Genomic DNA, 23,127 nt, shown 5'->3' with positions numbered 1-23,127 from the left:
GGGGAGGATGCTGGAGAGACCTGGTGTACTTAAATGTATAGCACTGGGAACACCAAGCACAGACCCTGGTTCGTGAGCTCTTTAACGCACACCTTCAGCAGAGCTTTAAGAGCATTCCTAATGAGACAGGGGACACTGAGTCGGAATGGACCATGTTGAGCATCTCCATTGCCGAAGCTGCTACACTGAGCTCTACACTACAAGGCGGTTGGTCTCTGACATGGTGGTAACGAATGGTGGACACCAGAGGTGAAAGGAGCCACCAGGCTGAAGAAGAAATCCAGCCGGGCTTAGCCTGTGGGACTTTAGATGCAGCTGATAGGTACTGACAGGCCAAACCGAACATGGCTTGGGCAGTGGCTGAAGCAAAAACTTGGGTGTAGGAGAAGGTCAGAGAGGCCATGGAAAAAGACTTTTGGACTGCCTTGAAGTGATTCTGGCAAACCATCAGGCGACTCAGGACGGGAAAGCTGTGCTCTACCTGTACTGTGTATAGCGCAGGTGGTGAGCTGCAGACTTGAATGGCCGACTGTGGTGGTGGATGTGTTCTATAGGGGTGTTCACACTCCTCAGCCTCTCTGGGAAAGTCTATGCCAGGGTGCTGGAAAGGAGAGTTTGTTCGTTAGTCAGACCTCGGATACAGGAGGAACAATGGCGGGCGGTGGGCGACCAGGACGGAGGGACTGAGTCCAAAACAAAAAATCCACAAGAAACGCAGGAGCTCAGGCAACAGTTCACAGATAGCTCAGGGGGTCGACCCAGAGGCCGACAGCACAGGAGCCAAGGGGAAAAGGGGGGCCGGCCGTGCGGATGGCAGCGGCGACAGAGTTCAGGCCGACAACAACAATGATGTCCAGCCAACTGCTTGGAAAGTGTCCGGCAATGTTGACGAGGCAAACATGGATGAGACGGCTATGCAATACGTGCCGTCCGAACAGGACATGTACCTGACAATGGCGTGGCAGCCGCAGGACCAGGCGAGGCAGGACCAGATGAGGCAGGGCCAGGTGACGGTGTGGAAACCATAGATGGAGGATCTGGTGGTGCTGAAGCAGTTCCTTGGACCCTCCAGCAGAAACTGATGACGGCTGAACGGGCCCCTTGGACCCTCCACCAGGAACAGCAGACGGCTGAATGGGCCCCTCAAACCCTCCAGTGGAGGCAGAAGACCACTGGCTGGGCTCTTCAGGACCCTTGGCGGACACGAGGACACAGGCTGCTCTAATGGTTGAGCTGCACACTGGGGAGAAGGTTGAGCTGCATACTGGGGAGAAGGCAGAGCTAATGGTTGAGCTGCACACTGAGCAGGTAACTGAAATGCAGACAATGGAGTAGGTACCTGAGCTCCAGGTTGGGCAGCTGACTGGGCTAATAGTAGTAGTGGTGGTGGTAGTGAAAGAGGGGTTGGAGCACTGATAGGCAGAGGACCAGGCTAAAAAAAAGAAACAAAACAATCCTTGTGAGATTAGCTCTCTGTTTAGAGTGAGCAGATGCAGATGAACAGCAGTCTTTAACAATCTTAGAGCCAGAGTGAACAGTCTCAACATCCTAAAAAATGGAAAAAGTCTCTCTTTTACTCATCACAGCCATCTTTTCTGAAATCCTGGGGTCTGGCGAGGGCGAGGGAGTCAGCAGTGTGAGCGCCACTTCCTTCCCAAAGGCTGAACTGACAAGCCGGGCAAAACATCCTCCGTCGGGCCGGGCAGCAAATCCTCCGCCGGGCTGGGAAGGCAAGCGGCTGTGTCTGGGTGGAGATGGAACTCGTTGAGGAGGAAATCCTGTGTAGCCGGGCCTCCACAGTGCGGTGAAGCTCCTTCCCGGACTGGTTCAGCCACAGGTTTACCAACTTCTCAACGGAGTAAATAATGTCCTCACAAAGCTCCTCCAACGGGGCGAATTCCAGTGGGTCCGTACCGGAATACTCAGCTGGTCCATATTGCCACGGCTGCAGTGGCAGATGTGTGGGGTTGTGATAGAGCACCCAAAATGCAGGCACGGCTTGTGATGTAAGTGAGCTTTATTTAAGGTGAGCAGGATACAGCAGGAGCAGACAATGGCATACACAGAAACTAAGGGGAAGCTAAATTGAGAAAACTAACAAAACCGACCAGGAATCTTTAAACATACAGCAGAAACACCTGGAGATTCAGGGAGACAACACAGATGGACCAGCAACAAGCAGAAGAAAGCACAGGGCTTATATACACACAGGAGCCATCAGAGAATGGGAGACAGGAGGGAAACACAGCTGGGAGAAATCAGAGCTGACGAGACAAGGGGAAGCAAAACCAGACACACTACACACAGGACAGGGACTATCAAAGTAAAACAGGAAATACAACAGGTATGCACAGACACGAGCTTAACACAAGACATCACACATGGCAACAGGGAGGGAACACACAGGCATACACAAAACACACGAAGCGTGGAAACAAACCCTAAGAACTAAAACGTCTAAACCCAAATACATAGACAGAATACACTAGAACACAATATCATAATAATAAACACAAAACACCAGGCCAAATGACCCAGGACCGTGACAGTTACACATTGTGTTTGTAATTTTTATGGACAGACTCTCTAGACATAGCCAAGTGGTGAAGGACCTCTACTTGGGTCATCTCAGATAGTCCTACATCTCTGCTTTTTCCAGCTTCATCAGGTGATGGCCTCCAACTCGCACTGGAACTGTTCACAGCGGAGTGTGAAGTGGTGGGAATGAGAATCAGCATTGCAACTCTGAGGCCATGGACCTCAGCCAGAAAATGGTGGAGTGCCCACTCCCGGTCAGGGACAAGTTCTTGCCCCAAGCGGAAGAGTTTAAGTATCTCTGGGTCTTGTTCACGAGTAACAGGAGAAGGGAGCGGGAGATCGACAGATGGATTGGTGCTGCGTCTGCAGTGATGCGGATGTGCTGGGTCTCTGCTAGAGTAGTGCAGTAGTCGGACATGGCAGAAACACTTACCCCAGAAGCCACCCAGGAGGCATCCTTGTCAGATGTCCGAACCAGCTTAACCAGCTCCTTCCAATGTAGAGAAGTAGGGGTTCTACTCTGAGCTCAGCTCAAATGACTGAACTCCTCATCATTTCGCCAAGGGAGAGGCCAGCTGCCCTTCAGAGGAAATTCGTTTTCACTTTTTGTATCCATGAGCTCAGTCTTTAGGTAATTACCTGTTCTACCTGTTCTATGATGCACTCTAAATTTCTCTTTAAATTAACCATTCCTTTCAAAATGATCAGTTAACTATTTGACAAATATTATTTCAAGATTTTTTTTTAATTAAAACAAGTTTAGAAATTTGTCTATAATTAGCTAAAGCAGCTAGATCAAGAAAGGGGTTCCTAAATACCCAGGGTGCTGGAAAGGAGAATAGAATAGAATAGAATCAACTTTATTGTCATTGCACATGTCACAAATACAAGGCAACGAAATGCAGTTTGCATCCATCCAAAAGTGCTTTAGCCATAATATAAATATATTACAAAATATATATTAGCAATGATATAGATATATAGATATATTACAGAAATGGGTCTGTTATAGGTATGAGGGTACAAAATATGGGTCTATTATGGGTATGTTGCAATGTGCACGGTATAAAAGTATGTTATGAATATGCTATAACTATAAGTATGTACAGGCTGTAGGTCTTTGATGATTTTCCCAGCCCTTTTCAGACACCGCTTCCTGTAGATGTCATTTATGGCAGGAAGTGGTGCTCCGGCGATGCGCTGGGCAGTTTTCACAACCCTCTGCAAGGCCTTCTGGTCCGAGGCAGAGCAGCTCCCGTACCAGACTGTTATACAGTTGGTCAGGATGCTCTCGATGGTGCAGCATAGAAGTTCACCAGGATGTCTGAGGACAGGTGGTTCTACCTCAGAGTCCTCAGGAAGAAGAGGCGCTGGTGAGCCTTCTTGACCAGCTTGGAGCAGCTGGTCGTCCAGATGAGATCCTCGGAGATGTGGACTCCCAGGAACTTGAAGCTGCTCACACGCTCCGCAGCCATCCCTTTAATGTAGATGGGTGGATGTGGGTCAGCATTCCTCCTCCACGATGAGCTCCTTGGTCTTCTCGGTGTTGAGCAGCAGGTTGTTTCTGTTGCACCACTCAGCCAGACGATCCACCTCCTCCCTGTAGGCGGCCTCATCGTTGTCATTGATGAGGCCAGTCACCGTGGTGTCATCTGCAAACTTAATGATGGTGTTGGAACCATCAGCAGGTCTGCAGTCGTGGGTGAAGAGGGAGTAGAGGAAAGGGCTCATCACACAGCCTTGTGGTACACCGGTGTTCATCGTGATTGTTGATGAGCAGCGGTTATCCAGCCGGACATGTTGGGGGTGGTTGGTCAGGAAGTCCAGTAACCATTTGCACATGAGGGAACTGATGCCCAGGTCTGTCAGTTTCCTGATGAGCTGTGAGGGGAGGATTGTATTGAACGCTGAACTGAAGTCTATAAACAGCATTCTGGCGTAGGTGTTGTTGTTGTCCAGGTGTGAGAGGACAGAGTGCAGCGTGATGGAGACTCCATCCTCTGTGCTGTGTGGGAGACAGGATTTGAAGTGTGCTAGGACCAGCTGCTCTAAGCACTTTGTGATGATGGGGGTGAGTGCAACTGGGCGGTAGTCGTTGAGGCTTGATGGGTTGGAGTTTTGGGTATCGGGACGATGGAGGTGGATTTGAAGCAGGCCGGTACCACAGCATGGGCCAAGGACAGGTTGAATATGTCTGTCAGCACTCCTGCAAGCTCCCCAGAACACGCCCCCCTCCCCTCCCTCTCTATAGGCAGCTTTATAAGAAGCTGAGGTGGAGTTTAAGCTCACTTGGGACAGGAGCCACAGCACAGCAGGCTAATGATCAAAACCACACAACGTCACAAATCTTTTATGACTTATTTCTGAACTAACCTTTATTTACTTTTTTAAGTTGCCTGAAAATGAAACTCTGTTATCTGTGTTATTACACTCACTTATCTTCATTTGTACTTGATATTTAGGTTGCATGATGGCTCATTTCACTCCAACTTTAAACATATTTAATTTTTATACTTCTATAACAAAAGATAGTTTAATAATTTTTTAGTTGAACTAATCAATTGTTCTAAATCCAAAGAACAATCATGATAAACACCACACAGGTCTCCTTTTTCACCCTTGCTGGCTATTTTGACACAGGACATGTAACTAACTTGTGCTTCATTGTTATTCTTGCTTTATATATTTTCATTGTAGGTTCCAATGTCCTGCTGATTGTGGTTATCTGTGTGAACAGAAGCTTACATGAACCTATGTACATGTTTCTGTGCAGCCTGTTTGTGAATGAGCTGTATGGTAGTACAGGGCTGTTTCCGTCCCTCCTGGTTCAGATCCTCTCTGATGTTCACACTGTTTCTGCTCCTCTCTGTTTCCTGCAGGTTTTCTGTGTACATATATATGGGGCTGTAGAATATTTAAATTTAGCCATCATGTCTTACGACAGGTACCTCGCTATCTGCTGTCCTCTGCAATACAACACACATATGACATCAAAAAAAATCGGCATACTTATAGCTGTAACGTGGTTCTATCCTTGTTTTGCAATGGCTCCCTTGTTATATTTGACCTCACGTTTGCAGCTGTGTGGAAACACAATTTACAAAGTATACTGTGACACACACTCTGTTGTGAAGTTGGCATGCTCAGACACCACTGTGATCAACTTGTATGGCCTCCTTGCTACTTTTAGCACAATCTTTGGTGCTTTGCTTTTCATTCTTTACACCTACATGAAGATTCTGCTGGTTTGTTTTTCTGGTTCTGATCAGACGAGACAGAAAGCTGTCAGTACCTGCACGCCTCACCTGGCTTCCATATTGAACTTTTCCTTTGGAGCGAGCTTTGAAATTTTACAGAGCAGATTTAATATGAAAAATGTGCCAAACATGCTGCGCATATTTTTATCATTATATTTTCTTACATGCCAGCCGCTCTTCAATCCTGTGATGTACGGCCTGAAAATGACCAAAATCCGCAACATCTGGAAAAGTCTGATAACAAACATAAAATAGTTGTGTGTACTTTTTCATCCCAGTTTACCCGTTAATGCATATTTAGTTGTGCGTAATGCATGTTCCATATCTGTACTTTAGTATACGAGACAGCATTGAAATCAGTATTTTACTTGTCCTGATCATTTTTAGCACACTGAATGAAGTTAGATCTTCATGGCAATCTTTGAGAAAATGTATCGTACTATGAAAAATCTGATTTCTGAGTAACTTGGACATAGCATTACTCAACAGGATTTAAATGTGCAAAAGTATCTCTGAAGAGGTTGAACTTTAAGCCACAGTCAGTCGAAATTCAAAAAGAGGAAATTCAAGGCTAAGTCTCTCCTTATAGGAGAGACTTTGTTTGTTTGTTTGTTGCTAAGTCTCTCCTTATAGGAGAGACTTAGCAACAAACTCTAAAATACAAACATAAAGTAAATTGCTGTTTGCTCATCATGTTTTGACTGACGATTAGTAGTAGACATGTGAGGCGTTAGTTGCCTAGGTAACCTTATCATTTGTTTATCAACTTTATCATGTGCTAACCAGCAGTATCCTTTACTCCCACTGGTAGCTATTTTAAACACTCAACTCACAGCTGCATTTAACTCAGTCTGTGGTTACATCACTTCTAGTCTCATCCTGAATGTTCCCTCCTTAATCTCTCAACATCCACTAGTGTCACTCTTAACTATCTGTTTAATAGGGAAAATTTACAAAAGTAGATGATATTACATTTTCAAATGTTAGAAAATGTTCTATTGGGGTGTTTAAAAAATGGTAATCAAATTCTCAGATGGGTTTCCAGTCACCTGGTGGATGCAAAGACGAACCTTGAGTAATTCCTAAGAAGATAAGGCCTCTCTCTTGTCCACTGTTCATAGATCCAGCTTTAAGAGAGATCTGAACAACACTGGTGTCCATGGCAGTGCTGTATGGGGAAAGCAATTTCTCTGGACAAAGAACACTGTCTGCCCATCTGCAGTGTGCTAAAGATTATGTGCAGGAGCTATTGTGAGGATGTTTAATAGATGGATGAGCTCACTTACAGATAATAATATATATTATATTATTATTATATCATATAATATCACATCATCTTCCCCAATAAATGTCTAAGTGTGCATGCTTTCATTCAGTTCTTTGCTTCTGTTTTTGTCTATTTCAAGACTGGTGGAAATGTTAGAACACACTTATGATAGAAAAAACATAGAAAAGGGTGCTTGTGTGAATAGGTGTTCATGACTGAATGAGGCAAGTTGTGTAAAGCCCTTTGTGGGCTTAGTTAGAGTAGAAAGGGGCTGTATAAGAGCCAGTACATTTACCATTTGAAAATCAAAGAGTATTTTTGGTCTTACATGTAAAGAAAATACAGAAAGTCTTACAGGACTCTTTTTTTTTTAAATTACAGTTAAGTAACTTGCTTTGATATTGCCTAGAGAAAGAAAACTCCTTTGTAAAGCATGATTTCGTCACACACTGTGGAGGAATAAGCTAATACTTGTAAAAACTTTTTTTTAAAAAAACTGTGATTGCAAAGGGTTAATGCACAAGAAGGTGACTGTAAGGGAAGAGCACCAGAAAGGCTTAATCTGGCACACGTGGAATGTAGGACGAATTTCAGAGACGCAGTCAGTTTGAGACTAAATGCTGTAGGACTAAGCGCTGATGTTTCATATGAACTGGAGGGCTAATTTCCTAGAAAATACATTTAAAGTAATGTCCTTTGCAGACAACCAGACCTTCTGACCCTGTGTGTACCACGAGGCCAGGTGATGGTAGGTGATGGTTCTGCTCAGCCGTGTGCTGCCACGGTACCCTGGTGCATTCCCATACTCAGTTAATCTTTTGTAGATGATGGATGGAGGGAAAGCCCAGGTCCTGCTCCACGGCTGGAAACATGAAAGTCTGGTACTCGAGGGAGGCTTCAAAAAGACATAGTCTACCCTGGGCACGTGTGTTAGAAGGAGGATTATGAAAAACAATAGAGCAGAGAGCTCAAACGAACCTTAGCGCACAGCATGTTACAGAAAGTCCTCCACACTTGAGACACCAACTGGGGACCACAATCTGAAACCATTTTTAAAGGGAGTTCATGGAGCACCAAAACATGTTCCACCATAAGATTAGCTGTCTTTGTAGCTGTGGGAATCTTTTGTAGGGCTAGGAAATCAGCAGCCTTGAAAAACTTGTCAACTGTATCGAGAATTACTATCTTGCCATTTGAAGGAGGTAAACTGGTCACAAAGTTGTGAGCTCATGGCTAAACTGGCTAAACATGATTGTGTAGAAAGAGGTTCATCAGGAATGCTTAATTACTCAGCAAAGCTTATACTACTACTATTAAAACTTCATACTAAACTTTTCCTCATTTTTGAAAATGTGGTTCAAATGTCAAGGTTAGCGGGAAGAAAGGACCCAGGCGTCGAGCTCTCATTGACTGGAGACAGTGCATTTTATTTACAGTGCCCAAAAAACAGTTCCAAATGTGAAAAAGTTGCAAAGTCCCAATGGTGTTCTCTTCCCCAGATCCCAGTGGTAGTGCAGCTCCGTTCACTCATGAAAATCCAACGTGCTTCTTCTCCCCTGACCGTCCACTCCCATTCATTCCCATTCATTCCCATTCATTTCCTATGGCGATCACTTTTGACTGGGAACACCACAAAGTTGATTAAAACACTCAAAATTCAATGAAAGAGGTGCTGATCACTTTTATATGTTCAAGTGCATAGTGTGGAGGATGTCATAAGGCCTTGGGGCAATCAGATGTAAAACATTATATTTATGAGTGTTTTAAGTTGTAAATCGGTCAGATTTGACCCGAACACAACAGGAAGGATTAAAGGAGAAAACGTACACTTTAATATAGGTTTAAAATATATTTTGATGAACTCAGGAGTCATTTTGTAAAAATATATCTTTTAAAAATGTGTCATCAGGATTGTGAAAAAATGCTTCTAAATTTTGTTGACCCTATAAACACTTTAAAGTTATACACAGAAGTTTCATACAGCTTTACTTTAGTACAATAAATTCTGAGTTTGTATTAACAAAACTAAATCAGGTTGGAGTTCAGTATGAGTAAATATACTTATAGCACTTATATTAGTATATTATATACTATAATATACTATATACTTACACAATTAGATAAAATGGTCCAATAACATAAAGGAAAATCTCAAAATGTATTAGTTCATACTAACAAATTATATGTGTTATAAGATTTTTACATGTTACACGGATTTTGGAGAGATTCAGTCCATACATTAAAGGGTTGAAGAGTGGTGGGCATGTTAGAAAGTAAAGTGATAGAAATATCCTCAACATATTTGGTGAACTGTTCATGTTAAATCTGCTCTGCAGTATTTCAAAGCAGGCTCCAAAGGAGAAGTTGAGCAGAGAAGCGAGGTGAGGCGTGCAGGTGCTGACGGCTTTCTGTCGAGTCTGTTTGGATCCAGAAAAACAGACTTTCAGGATCCTCGTGTAGGTGTACAGAATTACAATTAAAGGCCCAAAGACTGACAAGGCACTAACAGTGAGTCCATAGATGTTATTCAGTGTGGTGTCAGAGCAGGCCAGCTTCACGATGGAATGGTTGTCACAGTACACTTTGTTTATAATGTTTCCACACCGTTTTAAAGGAACGATCAAAGGCAGTGTCAGGAAATTCACAAGAAGTGGTGGTGACCATATCGCTACAATGAGTTTAGTAACTTTGTTAGATGTCATCAGTTCGTTGTATTGCAGAGGACAACAGATAGCAAGATACCTGTCATAAGACATGACGGCTAAGTTTAAAAACTCTACACTTCCATAAGAGTACACAGAGAAAACCTGCAGGAAGCACAGAGGAGCAGAAACAGTGTGAACATCAGAGAGGATCTGAACCAGGAGGAACGGAAACAGCCCTGTACTACCATACAGCTCATTCACAAACAGGCTGCACAGAAACATGTACATAGGTTCATGTAAGCTTCTGTTCACACAGATAACCACAATCAGCAGGAGGTTAGATCCAATTATAAACACATACAGAGACATGGCAATAGTAAAATATAAGTACCTGAAAGGCCCACCGTCAAAGTAGGCACCAAGTATGAAATCTAAAAGCTGTGTGGAATTTTTCATGAGCCTTGTTTTCATTCAGTTACTATTGTTCACACGAAAAAACAGTTCTTTGCATTTTGGTGTTGACTTGACTGGAAGCTGTAAGGCAGCTGTTTCAAACTTGTGTTTGTTTTGCATGACGTAGAACTAAAATTTGAAGCCGTATACAGAAGTCTAAATATTGTTAAACAGATCGACAATGATGGATAAAGTCTGAGCAAAATCCCCAAAACAACAACCAGTTACAACTTACAACTCAAAGCCTGAAACGTTCAGTGAGTCTGAGTCAGCTTCAGCCTGCTGGAGTCGCTGAAACTGTGCTTCAGCTTCTTTAAAATGTTCAGAAGACGCCCACAGCAGTGTGACCTCATTATGAACGGTCACACTGGTTAATATTCATGTTTTATTATTGTCAGATAAATAAACAAATAAATGCTGAATGTTGCATGGTCGTTGAGATTGACATTTTACTGTGCTTTCCTAAAAATATTATTTTGTGTTTCATAGTAGGACTGCAGCTATCGATTATTTTAGTAATTGACTGACTTAAAAAAAAATACAGGTCTTTCAAAATTAACTGCTCATTTGTCAAAAAGAAACAAAACAAACCATTTGGATTTAAGTGTCAGTAATTAGATTCAATTTTTTAAATAAAACATTTTCTTAAATGCAAAAATATATAAATACTCTCAAGTAGGGTCAAATAAGATAAGATAAATGTGCAGCTTAGACTAAGGCATAACAAATTAATCTTTAGTCTGTGTTCTTACATGTGTGCATGCGTGTTTAAATGTGTGCCTGAATAAATGAGTATGTCTGTTCGTGTCCTTTAAAGGAGAATGTGATGGCTGCAATGAAGAAAAGCGAGCGTGTCAGCATTTTGAAGTTTGCCCTGTGCTTTGATGCTGAAAACAGACGTTATGATGGTGTATATCTTCATTAATATTAACAATAATTCTGTTTCCAACCTAAAATCCTTCAGGTCAGTGACTCAGAGTTTTACTGGCCCGTGTACATTTTTATTGGCTTTATTCGATTTTGAAAAAAGCTTTAATTTTTATATTTTTAAATATTACCACAATTTAATTTAGATAGTATTTAATATAATTTCACTTTCAATCTAAAAATCTTTTATGAAAACCCTTTAGACACCCCCTTAATGGCTTCCATGTAAAATTGGACAGCGTCCTTCAGCCTTCATTAAGCTGTGTAATTTAAACATGCATCAGACTAAGTTATCAATTCGTCCGTGTATTTTAATACAACTTCTGGAGCTTTACTGCTGATTATTTGTAAAATGAACGGCGGTGGATGGAGCAGCTACAGAGTTCACTTTTCTTCATGTCAGAGTTTGTTGATCAGGGGCTTTGTTGATGGACTCACACTAGCTTTTACCCAGTAAAGATTTTAATGGTGATCACAGGGACTGTGACTGTTTTCTTTCACTCAACCAGTAACAGCTCTGCCTCTTTACTCGTCATGGTGCATAAACATACTCCGCCTCCACGTTAAACTGTGCCAGTATCACCATCACTGCTGTTGTTGTGTAATCAGGCTTTTTGTTAAAAACTGTTCCTGAATAAGTTTGTATTGCAGGTCTGTTTGTAGTTGCAAATGTGGGGGAAATGCTAGTGTATGAGTCTCCATTCGAGCTGCCGTGTTCCATGTGTGCCATGTGCGTTTCCCCAGTTAGACATCTCTCCATGTCTCATTTGGTACTCTTGTCTCTGTGATTCATGTTCGCTCTGTCTTCCGTGTGCTGTGTCTCCTTGTTTAGTTGGTTTCTCTGTGCCTGTCTTGTATTTCCTGTTTTACTCTGAAGGTCTTGTGTCCTGGGTTTTCAGTTTTGCTTCCTCCTCACTTTGTTATATCAGATTAGTCCTAGCTGTGTTTCCCTCCTGTTTCCTGTTCCCTCATTACAGAGTTGTGTATATAAGCCCTGTGTTTTTCTCTGTCCGCTGTAATTTCCCCAGTTTCCTAGTTTTAGTTCCATGTTTCTAGATTTCAGAGTTTGGGTTAGCACTTTATAATTGGCTCTTGCATGTACAGCAATAAAGCTGCCTCTTTGAGTTTACTTTTCTGTTTATGAGCCTGCATTTGGGTCCTACATCCTGCCTGCCACAGCACCAAACATGACAAGATGACTCTCCATTTACATGTACAAATTTGAGTCTATTAGATAGATATGATACAAACCACTGCAGTGCAGTACCTGTAATACCTACAGCGTGCTCTAATCGCTCTAATAGGATATTATGGTCGGCAGTATCGAACGCTGCACTGAGGTCTAGCAGGACAAGCACAGAGATGAGTCCACTGTCAGAGGCCATAAGAAGATCATTTGTAACCTTCACTAAAGCTGTTTACTAAAGCATATAGTTACTTGTTGTGCCTAGAGTATTTAAAAGTAGAATGGGAGGAATAAAACTTTCCTTTTTCATAGACTATATAGTTAGGCCTGGATCAGTTGGCCCTGAATCCTCCCTTAGTTATGCTGCAATAGGTGTAGACTGCTGGGGGAGTCCCATGATGCACTGGGTGTTTCTTCTTCACTCACCATAGCTGTGTCCCAAAACGTAGGCTGCATCCTTCGGAGGCCGCATTTGACGTCACAGCGACGCAACGAAGGCTGTCCAAATTCGTTGACTCCTTCAAATGTGTCCGACAAATGCGTCCTTCATTTCCCCAAGTTTGAAGGATGGGTCGGGTGTGTCCTTCGTGGCCCACCATATCCCAGAATTCATAGCGCGGCCCAGCCAATTCCAGTTTCAAACAATCGCGGCAGCTACTAAGTTTTAATGTTACTCTTATTAATCTTTCTGGGTCACAAAATAAACTTTTAAGATATTTTCAGGCGAGAATGTAGCTGTGTAAACTTCAAATATCTGCTCAGTTTATCAAGACATCGCATATTTGCAAAAGTGCTCCGACGTTTTCTGAGACGTCTGTTACCCACCAGCTCGATAGCTGACCGGGGCGAGAACGGCAAACTCCCGGCTTCATTGTTTTCAGACCCCGCTGTCTTTCGCTACTCGGGTTAAACATGATATATAAGTCACTCAGATAACTTCAAAATGTAATTGTTTGGCTTTTTTGGTGTGTTATTTGTTCCGGAGTTAGAGCTGGGCAATAGAACGATAACGATATGTATTGCGAAATAACTTTTTCTCGATAGAAAAATTAAACTATTGCGATAGGCCTCATCTCTCTTGTCCTCTTAAAAAAAAAAAGAACACCAGCCAATCCAAATTAAGTAGCGCAGAGCCGAACCAATCACAGCCGCAGCGTCACGTCACGTGACTTGTTACGTACAGCACAAGTGCCAAGGCGCACATGTGTATTTGTTTGGGAAGCAGCTATCCGCCGTGCCGCCCGGGTAATGAAGGAAATGAGTTTGCCGACTAGAAGAAAAATCAACCGAGAGCGTGAGCGAAGGTTACCGAAGAAAAAACAGATGATGGTTCCAGTGCCGGAGAGATTGTTGAACGGAAGGGCCATAGAAGTTCCGTAGTGTGAAGGTATTTCGGCTATTTCAAGTCTGACAAAAAACAGAGTAGCGCGCACTGTAAATTGTGCCGAAAGTCTTGAAATACAATAAACCGGTGCATGCTCAATCTCTGACTGAAAGCGCTAATTCGTCATTTGGCTTTTGTCAGACTAAAGTAACTGTTAAAACTGTTTGAAAAGCTAAGCTATACAACAAGGAGAGATTGAGAATTTCCTTTTAGTTCTCAGTTTATTTGATATTGACAAAAGTTAGCCAATTTTGTCTGTTCTTCTGTAAAACAAACTAAGATTTATTTTTAGAATTAATAATTTGTTTCTAAGTGGAATTGACAATTTAGTAGTCTGTTTTGTTCTATTTTGAAACTTAAACGCTTTAGCGGCTGCCTTTTGTGTAGTTTGCAATATTTGCCTTTATTTATCTGAAACTGATGTCTGATGTTCCTTAAGTACATCTACCCTGTTGAACTTATTATGGGAAATAAATATTTAAATCAAAACAAGCTGCTGATTATTTCACATTTTACTTGTGAGCAACGGCACATTTAAATCTTACAAATATAGTTATTTGGCTTATATCGTGATATATATCGTTATCGCCTGAAATGAAAAAAACATATCGTGATATGAAGAAATCTTATATCGCCCAGCTCTATCCAGAGTAAATCGGTTTGGCTGAGATCAAAGTTATTAGATTAAATAAAACTTTATTAATCCATCGGGTGGTTTTCACACAGCTGAATAAACATCAAACAGAAACCTGATTAAACAGAAGTGTGAGATGGTCGAGAGTTTACTCCAGTGTCCTGTTATAGTTTAGATAGCAAAGAGCAGACGGCCGGGTTTATTAAACTCCACCCAGACAGCGGTGACGCTAATCTGAAGGTTAGACCGTCCAATTTCACAGCCTCACACTTCCGGCCTTGTCGGTCTTCGAAGGACCCGGTCCATGTAGACTGCGAAGGCCGGGTTCCTCCGAAGGATGTGGCCTACGTTTTGGGACACAGCCAGTGGCAGTCCTAGCCTGTTTGGTGCCCTGGGCAAACACTCCCTCTGGCGCCCCTATCAAAAACCGCTACTGGACACAGCTTATGTGTTAATAAAACTCTCTGCACCGAATCGTACTTGTTATTAATCTCTGTCTCTCTTCCACAGCATGTCTTTATCCTGTCTTCCTTCTCTCACCCCAACTGGTCGCAGCAGATGGCCCCGCCCCTCCCTGAGCCTGGTTCTGTCGGAGGTTACTTCCTGTTAAAAGTGAGTTTTTCCTTCCTACTGTCGCCAAAGTGCTTGCTCATAGGAGGTCATATGATTGTTGGGTTTCTCTCTGTATGTGTTATTGTAGTGTCTACCTTAAAACATTAATCGCCCTGAAGCCACTTTTGTTGTGTTTTGGTGCTGTATAAATAAATACATTGAAATTAACTTGAAAATTAAAATAGATACCCCCCCTCCCCCCCTGTGGATTAAAGCTGAAAAGGCAGCGGGTCCAGATGGCATCAGCTCAAGGGTTGTCAGGTCTTGCGCAGACCAACTGTGTGGGGTGATGGAGCACCTTTTCAACCTGAGCCTGAGGCTGGGGAGAGTCCCACACCTCTGGAAAATCAAAACGGAAAACAAAAACAGTCCACAGGAAACACTGGAGCCCAAGAAAATAGTCCAAATGCAGTTCAGGGGGCTGGCACAGAGCCCGCGGCACAACAGTTCAACACAACTCAGTTCAGGCGGCTGAGCGGGAGGCCAGTAAGACAGGGGTCCAAAACAGTCCATTTCAGGGGGTCGACCCGGAGGTCGCCGGCCCAAAAGTTCGAAGTCCAAAACCAGTTCAGGGAGCTGACCGGGAGGCCAGCAGCACAGGGGTCCAAAACTGACCAGTTCAGGGGGCCGGGCCAGCAGATGGCGGCTCAACAGTTCATAGAGTAAGTCAGGGGGCCGACCACGTGAAAAGTGGTAGTGACGCAGGTGACAGAGCTGGTCCAGAGGCCGAGCGTGCGGAAGGCAACGGCGGCAACTCAGGTAAAGGGCGTCTGGAGGCCGGCTGCGCGGAAGGCTGCGCGGAAGGCAGCGGCGGCGACGACAACAGAGCTGGTCCAGAGGCCGGCCGTGCGGAAGGCAGCAGCGGCGACGACGACAGAGGCGGTCCGGAGGCCGGCCGCGCGGAAGGCAGCTGCGGCGACGCAGGCGAAGGAGACGACAGTGCTGGTCCGGAGGCTGCCCACGGCGGTAATGACGCCCAGCCAGTGGCCTGGAAAGTGGCTGGTGAAGTCGAGGTAAGGCCGGCCATGCTGGGTGTGGACGAGGAAGTGGTGAGTCAACCGCAGGACCAGACGAGGCTGAAGGCGCAGACGAGGCAGGACCAGGCGACGCTGAAAGCGCAGACGAGGCAGGCAAAGGCGACGCTGAAGGCAAAGGCGAAGCTGGACCAGGCGAAGGCGAAGCTGCAGGTGTGGACGAAGGCGAAGCTGACGCTGCAGAGGCTGGAGTGGACGAAGGCGAAGCTGCAGGCGAGGCTGATGAGGCTGCTGCAGGCGAGGCTGATGAGGCTGCTGCAGGCGGGGATGATGAGGCTGCTGCAGGCGAGGCTGATGAGGCTGCTGCAGGCGAGGCTGATGAGGCTGCTGCAGGCGAGGCTGATGAGGCTGCTGCAGGCGGAGATGATGAGGCTGCTGCAGGCGGAGATGATGAGGCTGCTGCAGGCGGGGATGATGAGGCTGCTGCAGGCGGGGATGATGAGGCTGCTGCAGGCGGGGATGATGAGGCTGCTGCAGGCAGGGATGATGAGGCTGGACAAGGCGAGGGCGAAGACACGGATGCTGGACCAGACGAGGGCGAAGACACGGAGGCTGGACCAGACGAGGGCGACGACACGGAGGCTAGACCAGACGAGGGCGACGACACGGAGGCTGGACCAGACGAAGGCGTAGACACGGAGGCTGGACCAGACGAGGGCGAAGACACGGAGGCTGGACCAGACGAGGGCGACGACAAGGAGGCTGGACCAGACGAGGGCGAAGACACGAAGGCTGGACCAGACGAGGATGAAGGCGCTGCAGGCGACGGCATGGAAGTCGGAGACGGTGGCGCTGCAGGCGACGGTGTGGAAGCCAGAGACGGTGGTGCTGCAGGCGACGGCGTGGAAGCCGGAGACGGTGGCGCCGGAGGCGACAACGTGGAAGCCGGAGGCGGTGGCGCTGCAGGCGATGGCATGGAAGCTGGAGACGGAGGCGCCGGAGGCGAAGCAGGCTGGACGGATCCCTCGGACCCTCCAGCGGAGGCTATCCCAAAGCCAGCAAGCATGGAGTCCTCTGGCAGACATGAAGGCAACTGGCGCTGCACTGAGCACTGGCTCTGCCCAGACAGTGCTGACATGGTGTAGTTCTCTTGGGGTTGCTTAACCTTCAGGGATCCAGAATCAGCTGGGGACTGAAACCTAGCCTCTGGGGAGTGCATAACTGTGCCCAAAGCAGCTAAAACGCGAGAAACACCCTGGGTGGAAATTAGATTTTCTCCCTGCATGGAATGAATGAGTGAGACTGGTGACAGAATGAGTGACAGAGCTAGCGGTGACACTGGAGCCTGAGCTACGGGTAGCGGGGACACTGGAGCCTGGGCTACGGGTAGCGAGGCTGGAGACTGAGCTACAGGTAGCGAGGCTGGAGACACTGGAAGCTGAACTACGGGAGACACTGGAGACACTGACAGCTGAACTACGGGAGACCCTGGAGACCGTGCTAGTGGAGACTGAGCTACAGGTAGCGGGGACACTGGTGACTGCTGGGCAGGTAAACGAGCTTGTGGCTGGGCAGCTAAACGAGCTTGTGGCTGGGCAGCTAAATGAGCTTGTGGCTGGGCAGCTAAACGAGCTTGTGGCTGGGCAGCTAAACGAGCTTGTGGCTGGGCAGCTAACTGAGCCGAAGGCTGCTGAGCAGGCGATAAGCTGTTCATATTATTATCTGCCGCACAAAACACAGCCCCGGAATAAACAGTTCCACAGTCCAAAACAGAAAAAGAGTCCTCACTCACCACAGCCGGCAATTCTGAAGTCCCCACGTCCGGCTGTGGGGTGACGCGCCGTTTCCTCCCCGCAGATGGCTCAGACGGGCCGGGCAAAACCACATCCAGTGGGTCAGGCAGTGAAGCAGTGGTGGCTGGGAGAAGGTGTGGTGTGTTCTGAAGAAAGGCCTGTATGGTCGGGGAAAGCGATCCAAACAGCCACGGAAGACCAGAGAAGAGCTGCTGTAGGTGTGTTTCCACCGCGCAACGAAGCTCCTCCGGGGGGTGTTCCAGCCACAGGTTGAGGAGTATCTCAACATTGTAAATGATGTCATCTTTTAGCTCCTCAGAAGGGTTGCAAACTGCTGGGTCCATGCTGGCTGGTTCGTACTATCACGGGTTGCCGGGGCAAGCCGTGTGTGTGTTATTAAGGACCCAAGATGCAGACTGCTTCAGAAGTGAGCGAGCTTTATTTACATGAGGGGCGAACGAAACAGGAACGTGGTGGACACAAGCAAAAACCAAAGAGTAACCTGAACTGGGAAAAGCTAAGGAAAAACAAACCTGAAATCTTGAGACATGAAACAGAGATGCAGGGAGACGTAGCAGGATACAGGGAAACCAAAGGAGGACGGAGGAAGATACACAGACGAACCAGCAACACACACGAGAAAACACAGGGCTTAAATACACACAGGGCAATCAGGAAATGGGAAACAGGAGGGAGGCACGGCTGGGAGTAATTGGACATAACGAGACAAGGGGAGTGAAACTAGAAACACTAACGAGAGACACAGACCTACAAAATAAAACAGGAACTTACACATGCAAGGACACAGACTAAGAAACGTGGACTTGACACAGGAATACACGGGCAGAAAAGACTAAACACTAAACTGAGGAAGAACAGAACCAAAATCACAATAATAGAAAACACAAAACGCTGGGTCAAAAGACCCAGGATCATGACATTTTGGTTGTTTTGGGTTTTTTGCGAATGATTGATGGCAGAAGCTGCTAATCCAGTGCTGGAAGAGTGAGCTGCTGTATTTGCGTAGGAAGGTTACGGAACACAACCTGGAATCTTGGTGCAAAGAGCTATTGTCTGCATTTGCAAATGAAGAATAGAGACAGAGATCCTGGTTTTCTTAGTGCCAAAAGGAACATCAGCTGCTTAGCATATGAAGGCTAGATATGGAGAAATTGGCGTCCCAGTGGTAGGACAATTTGCTGCTGCTTTTTGCCATGATGAATGCAGAGAAACTGGCAACTCGATGGTAGAGAGCATGCTGCTGCATTTGCAAATTAAAGAAAAAGAAAGAACCTGGCATTCCAGTGCCAAAAGCTTGCTGCTGCATTTTGCAAATGACAGAAATAGGGAACCTCGCATCCGAGAGCTAGAAGGATTGGCTGTTTTTTTCTGATGGTAAATGCAGAGAGACTGGCAACTCATTGATAGAAGCTTGCTGCTGCTTTGCGAATGAGGGATAAAGAAAGAACCTGACATCCCACTGCTAGTAGGATTCATTGCTGCTTTTTGCCATGATAAATGCATAGAAACTGGAAACTCTGTGTAGATCATGTGAGAAACTGTCAACTCGATGACAAGAACCCTGCTGCTGCATTTGCGAATCGGGAATAAAGGAAGAACCGGGCATCACACTGCCGGAAGGTCTTATTACTGCTTTGCAATTGTAACCCAACCAGTGCAGGGGCCTCCCTACACCCCGGACTCTGCGTTGTGTAGTTTTGTGTTGGATTGGGGTGCACAGTAGAGAGACCAGTCAGACACAGGCATTCAATTTGTTGCTTGGACCGCGCCGTTTATTTAGGTGCTGGGGCAAACACCACTCCAACTCTGCTGCTGGCCCTTTGCAAATCACAGTAAACACTGCGTGAGTATTAACACATAGTGAAAGCCAACAAGTACAACAAAAAACACATTACATAAAATTATTCATGTAATGAAGGCACCTTTACAACTGGGTTCAGGTAAATTAACATAGCGGGACTACTATCAAATAGTAGCTGAAAAGCTACTGCTCCTTCTTCCATTACTTTGCAGGTGTGCTGCGAACAAGCAGAAATGTAGCCCGAAATCGCGGCAGATAATTTAAAATGAAACATGTACACAAACTCCTCACACTCTCATCAGACAGTACATGAACCTCTTAATAAACACAATATATGCTTAGCTTAAATGACATACCGCTATTTTACACAGTGGAACACTTATTATTAAACAAAACCAATGCGGTACGGCACTGACAGGCAGTCATGCAGGGTCTGGACATACTTGCTATATCCACCCGACCCATTAGTGGTTGACACTTTTGACCAAAACATGTCCTTCAATGCACATATTAAACAAATATGTGCATTGCGCAACATCTCAAAAATTAGAAATATCCTGTCTCAGAGTGAAGCTGAAAAACTAGTTCATGCATTTATTACTTCCAGGCTGGACTACTGTAATTCATTGTTATCAGGAAGTCCTAAAAACTCCCTGAAAAGCCTTCAGTTAATCCAAAATGCTCCAGCAAGAGTCCTGACAGGGACTAGAAAGAGAGAGCAGATTTCTCCTCCTAGTAGCTTGCTAGTCAAGCAAGCTGATTACCTTATTGCATATTAAGCTGCACTCAGGCGCCCTAGCCCTTTACCGCGTTGCACACAACAACAGGGTTGCAAAGTGGTCGCGTCAGACGGAGAGTATTAAAGTGCTCAGTCAGATCAGCAGGGACAGGTGGATGGAGGAATGGATGAAGGTGGATCAGGGTTTGACACCATCAGCCTGCAATCAAGACACACAGTCTGCAAGTAAAACCTGCTCATTTATTTACATTCAGGAACAATTAGGTAACCTCTGACTCTTTATAAATAATGTTTCATAAAGATCTTCATTCTTCTTTATATGCAGCAGAGAGTTCCCGTACTCTAATATTTCTGCTGACTGTCCTCTCTAGAAAACTAAACCCCTGAACCCGACTGAGGAACCGGCTGATTTTTCACTGAACCCTGTGATTGTTCTGAGTGTGCTTTCAGTGTCGTCTTCAATGTGAACCCTGTGAACTCTGAGAGGACACATGAGCTGCCGTGGCTGTGAGTGAGGTTTGTTTGCTGTGATCATTTGTGCTGCTCGTGTGTTTTTCACTAACAGCTGATGTTGAGCCAGTTCAAACTTTTCATGCAGTGGAAAGCACACCACACCGTCTGAGTCTCCTGTTTTTATCAGATTTTTGTCGTTCCCTAACTGTTGTTATTTGAATATTAAACATACTAAAGTAGACCTTTGAGTCAAAGGCGAGGTAGAAAAAAACCTACAAGAATGGTGAGAAGTGAAGAGGGGAGGGAGGGCTCCACTGACATGAAATAGCTGAGAGTCTGAACCGCAAGTAGAATCATAATGTGCAAAACACTGACTACAAACTAAGGAAAGAGTGAGGTGGAAATCACACAACTGTGTAATGAAGCTTTCTCCTGCTTGATTTCATAAATCCTTTAACATTTGTAGGTTCAGCTTCCAATATTTATGTCATGGATAAAGTTTATGTGCATAGTTCTGAATAAGAAAAGAGTCCATGTGAAAATGGTGAAGGAGCTACTTGATTCAATAAGTATCTGACAAACAGAAACAGCTCTAACTTTTGAATGTTCATTGTAGATGGTCCTTGAGCCACATTCATGGATCTCAGAATTCTGTGAACGGTTTGACAAAGATCAGTGGACACAGACATAAAACATGGCACACCGTCTCTGTTTAGAAGATATCAATGTGTGTAAAGATGACTGTTGTATGTATCACACTTTCATGCAAGAGGCATAAACAGTGACACTGGTGTTGCAGCAGTTTGTAGTTCATGGCAGGGTTGGGACTTTGTGGTTCCTCGTTTGTTTCTAAAGATCTTAACTCATTTCCTCTTATCTGTGAGGAAGAGTTTAGACTTTCCCATTGCTCTGAGTATTGGTCAGTCTACTGACTGCTGTTAAACAAATCCTTTTTATGCTGCAAAGAGAAACTACAGGCTGTATTCTATAAAAAGGGGTTAACCGTCTGTTAGCCAACCTGGAAGGTTGCAGTGTCAACAGAACACCGAGTCTGTGTCTTTGGCTCCAGCTGTCTTTATCAGTTCTTTCAATTTGTATTAAATTATTCTGATTTTGTGTCTCATTTCAGCCTGATCCAGCTAAAAACTAGGAGGGTTTGGGAGGCGACAGAGATGGAGGCAGTGAAGGAGAACATCTCCTCACACAAATATTTCTTCCTGGATGGCTTTAGTGAACTTGGAGAGCTGAGGCCGTTCCTCTTCATCCCGTTCTCCTTCATGTTTGTTGTATCACTGTTTGCTAACTCCCTGCTGGTGTACGTGATTGTTTCACAGAGAAGCCTCCACTCGCCGATGTACATCCTCATTGCCAGCATGGCGTGCATTGACCTCAGCCTCCCTGTATTCTTTGTTCCCCACATGCTGCTGAGCTTCCTGTTTGACTGGAGGGGGATCTCTCTCATCGGCTGCCTTGTTCAGATGTATTTCGTGCACTTGTTAGGAGCCTTTCAGTCCACTCTGCTGCTGTGGATGGCTCTGGATCGTTACTTTGCCATCTGCACCCCACTCTACTATCATGAACAAATGGCTTTGGCAAAATTTCTTAAATTTGTAATCCCTTCTTCCATCAGAAATATGTTTGTTGTCTTGGTGGTGGTCAGTCTGGCTGGAAAATTGCCATTCTGTCTGAGAAATGTGATAAACCACTGCTTCTGTGAGCACATGGCCTTGGTGGAGCTGGCCTGTGGAAGCACCACCGTCAACAGTGTGGCTGGGTTGATCACAGTCTTCTCTGTCCCTGTGACTGACTTCTTCCTCATCACTGCCTCTTACACAGTCATATTCAGCTCTGTGTTGAGCTCAGGAAAGTCAAGTGCCAAAGCTCTTCACACCTGTGTTACACACATCGTGGTCATGACTGTTAGTCTGACCATCATACTCACAGCTTTCCTCTCATATCGAATAAGAAACGGTCTCCCTGCAGCCATTAGGATTTTCTTCAGCATACTGTACCTGTTCTTTCCAAGCTGTTTCAACCCCATCATCTACGGCATCAGAACTGCCGAGATCCGACAGCACATCCTGAAAACACTGAGAATCTGAACTTTTCTTAACCCTTTATTGACCATGGGCCCACCGGCGGGCCCATTTTACAGGTAAATTTGAAGGGCCGGTCAATAAAGGGTTAAGAACCACCCAGTGATGGTCAGTTTAACCTGGATGTTTTTCAGTGACTGGTATGAGCTTTAAAGTAAATCAAACGACTCAATTTTGGAATACGTGCATGTCAAGAGATGTACAGAGTACGTTTGAAAATATATATCTCTTTAACAATATGGCTGTGGCATCAACATATGAATTATTAATACTAGCAAAAACCCACCCTTTAGGTGGTTGCAGATATTCATTATTTACAGATAAGCATAATAACTTGTGCTGTCAAT

At 45.1% G+C, this 23,127-nt stretch overlaps 4 protein-coding genes across 4 annotated transcripts; 3 read left to right on the top strand and 1 right to left on the bottom strand.

The window, feature by feature from the left end:
• The first annotated feature begins 5,123 nt into the window (after window positions 1–5,123).
• LOC134640737 (olfactory receptor 4B13-like) lies at window positions 5,124–6,050 on the top strand. Its single transcript, XM_063492638.2, has one exon. It carries the CDS (start codon window positions 5,124–5,126, stop codon window positions 6,048–6,050), a length of 927 nt encoding a protein of 308 aa, XP_063348708.1.
• A 3,183-nt stretch (window positions 6,051–9,233) lies between these two features.
• On the bottom strand, window positions 9,234–10,542 carry LOC134640736 (olfactory receptor 11A1-like). Its single transcript, XM_063492637.1, has 2 exons — window positions 10,521–10,542; window positions 9,234–10,138 (listed from the first exon to the last, which is right to left on the bottom strand). Exons 1-2 carry the CDS (start codon window positions 10,540–10,542, stop codon window positions 9,234–9,236), a joined length of 927 nt encoding a protein of 308 aa, XP_063348707.1.
• Window positions 10,543–15,542: 5,000 nt separating this feature from the next.
• On the top strand, window positions 15,543–17,022 carry LOC135933760 (golgin subfamily A member 6-like protein 2). Its single transcript, XM_065471918.1, has 3 exons — window positions 15,543–15,565; window positions 15,616–16,222; window positions 16,357–17,022. Exons 1-3 carry the CDS (start codon window positions 15,543–15,545, stop codon window positions 17,020–17,022), a joined length of 1,296 nt encoding a protein of 431 aa, XP_065327990.1.
• Window positions 17,023–21,856: 4,834 nt separating this feature from the next.
• Window positions 21,857–22,786, top strand: LOC134640735 (olfactory receptor 52K1-like). The gene has a single exon (XM_063492636.1). The coding sequence runs from the start codon at window positions 21,857–21,859 to the stop codon at window positions 22,784–22,786; it is 930 nt and encodes a 309-aa protein (XP_063348706.1).
• The last annotated feature ends 341 nt before the right edge of the window (window positions 22,787–23,127 follow it).

The sequence above is a fragment of the Pelmatolapia mariae genome, linkage group LG14 (assembly GCF_036321145.2).
Source record: "Pelmatolapia mariae isolate MD_Pm_ZW linkage group LG14, Pm_UMD_F_2, whole genome shotgun sequence".
NCBI classification, from domain to species: domain Eukaryota; kingdom Metazoa; phylum Chordata; class Actinopteri; order Cichliformes; family Cichlidae; genus Pelmatolapia; species Pelmatolapia mariae.
Note: the sequence above shows the minus strand (reverse complement) of the source record. Positions and strands in the feature narration are given on the sequence as shown.

Excerpts from the sequence above, each read along its gene's own strand:
- LOC134640737 (XM_063492638.2), top strand. The coding sequence starts at position 5,124 with ATGATAAACACCACACAGGTCTCCTTTTTCACCCTTGCTGGCTATTTT.
- LOC134640735 (XM_063492636.1), top strand. The coding sequence starts at position 21,857 with ATGGAGGCAGTGAAGGAGAACATCTCCTCACACAAATATTTCTTCCTG.
- LOC135933760 (XM_065471918.1), top strand. The coding sequence starts at position 15,543 with ATGGCGGCTCAACAGTTCATAGA. Across the intron at positions 15,566-15,615 it reads GCGGCTCAACAGTTCATAGA|AGCTGGTCCAGAGGCCGAGC; the intron begins GTAAGTCAGGGG and ends CGCAGGTGACAG. Across the intron at positions 16,223-16,356 it reads GGATGATGAGGCTGCTGCAG|GCTGCTGCAGGCGGGGATGA; the intron begins GCGAGGCTGATG and ends GGGGATGATGAG.
- LOC134640736 (XM_063492637.1), bottom strand. The coding sequence starts at position 10,542 with ATGAATATTAACCAGTGTGACC. Across the intron at positions 10,139-10,520 it reads GAATATTAACCAGTGTGACC|ATTTCATACTTGGTGCCTAC; the intron begins GTTCATAATGAG and ends CACAGCTTTTAG.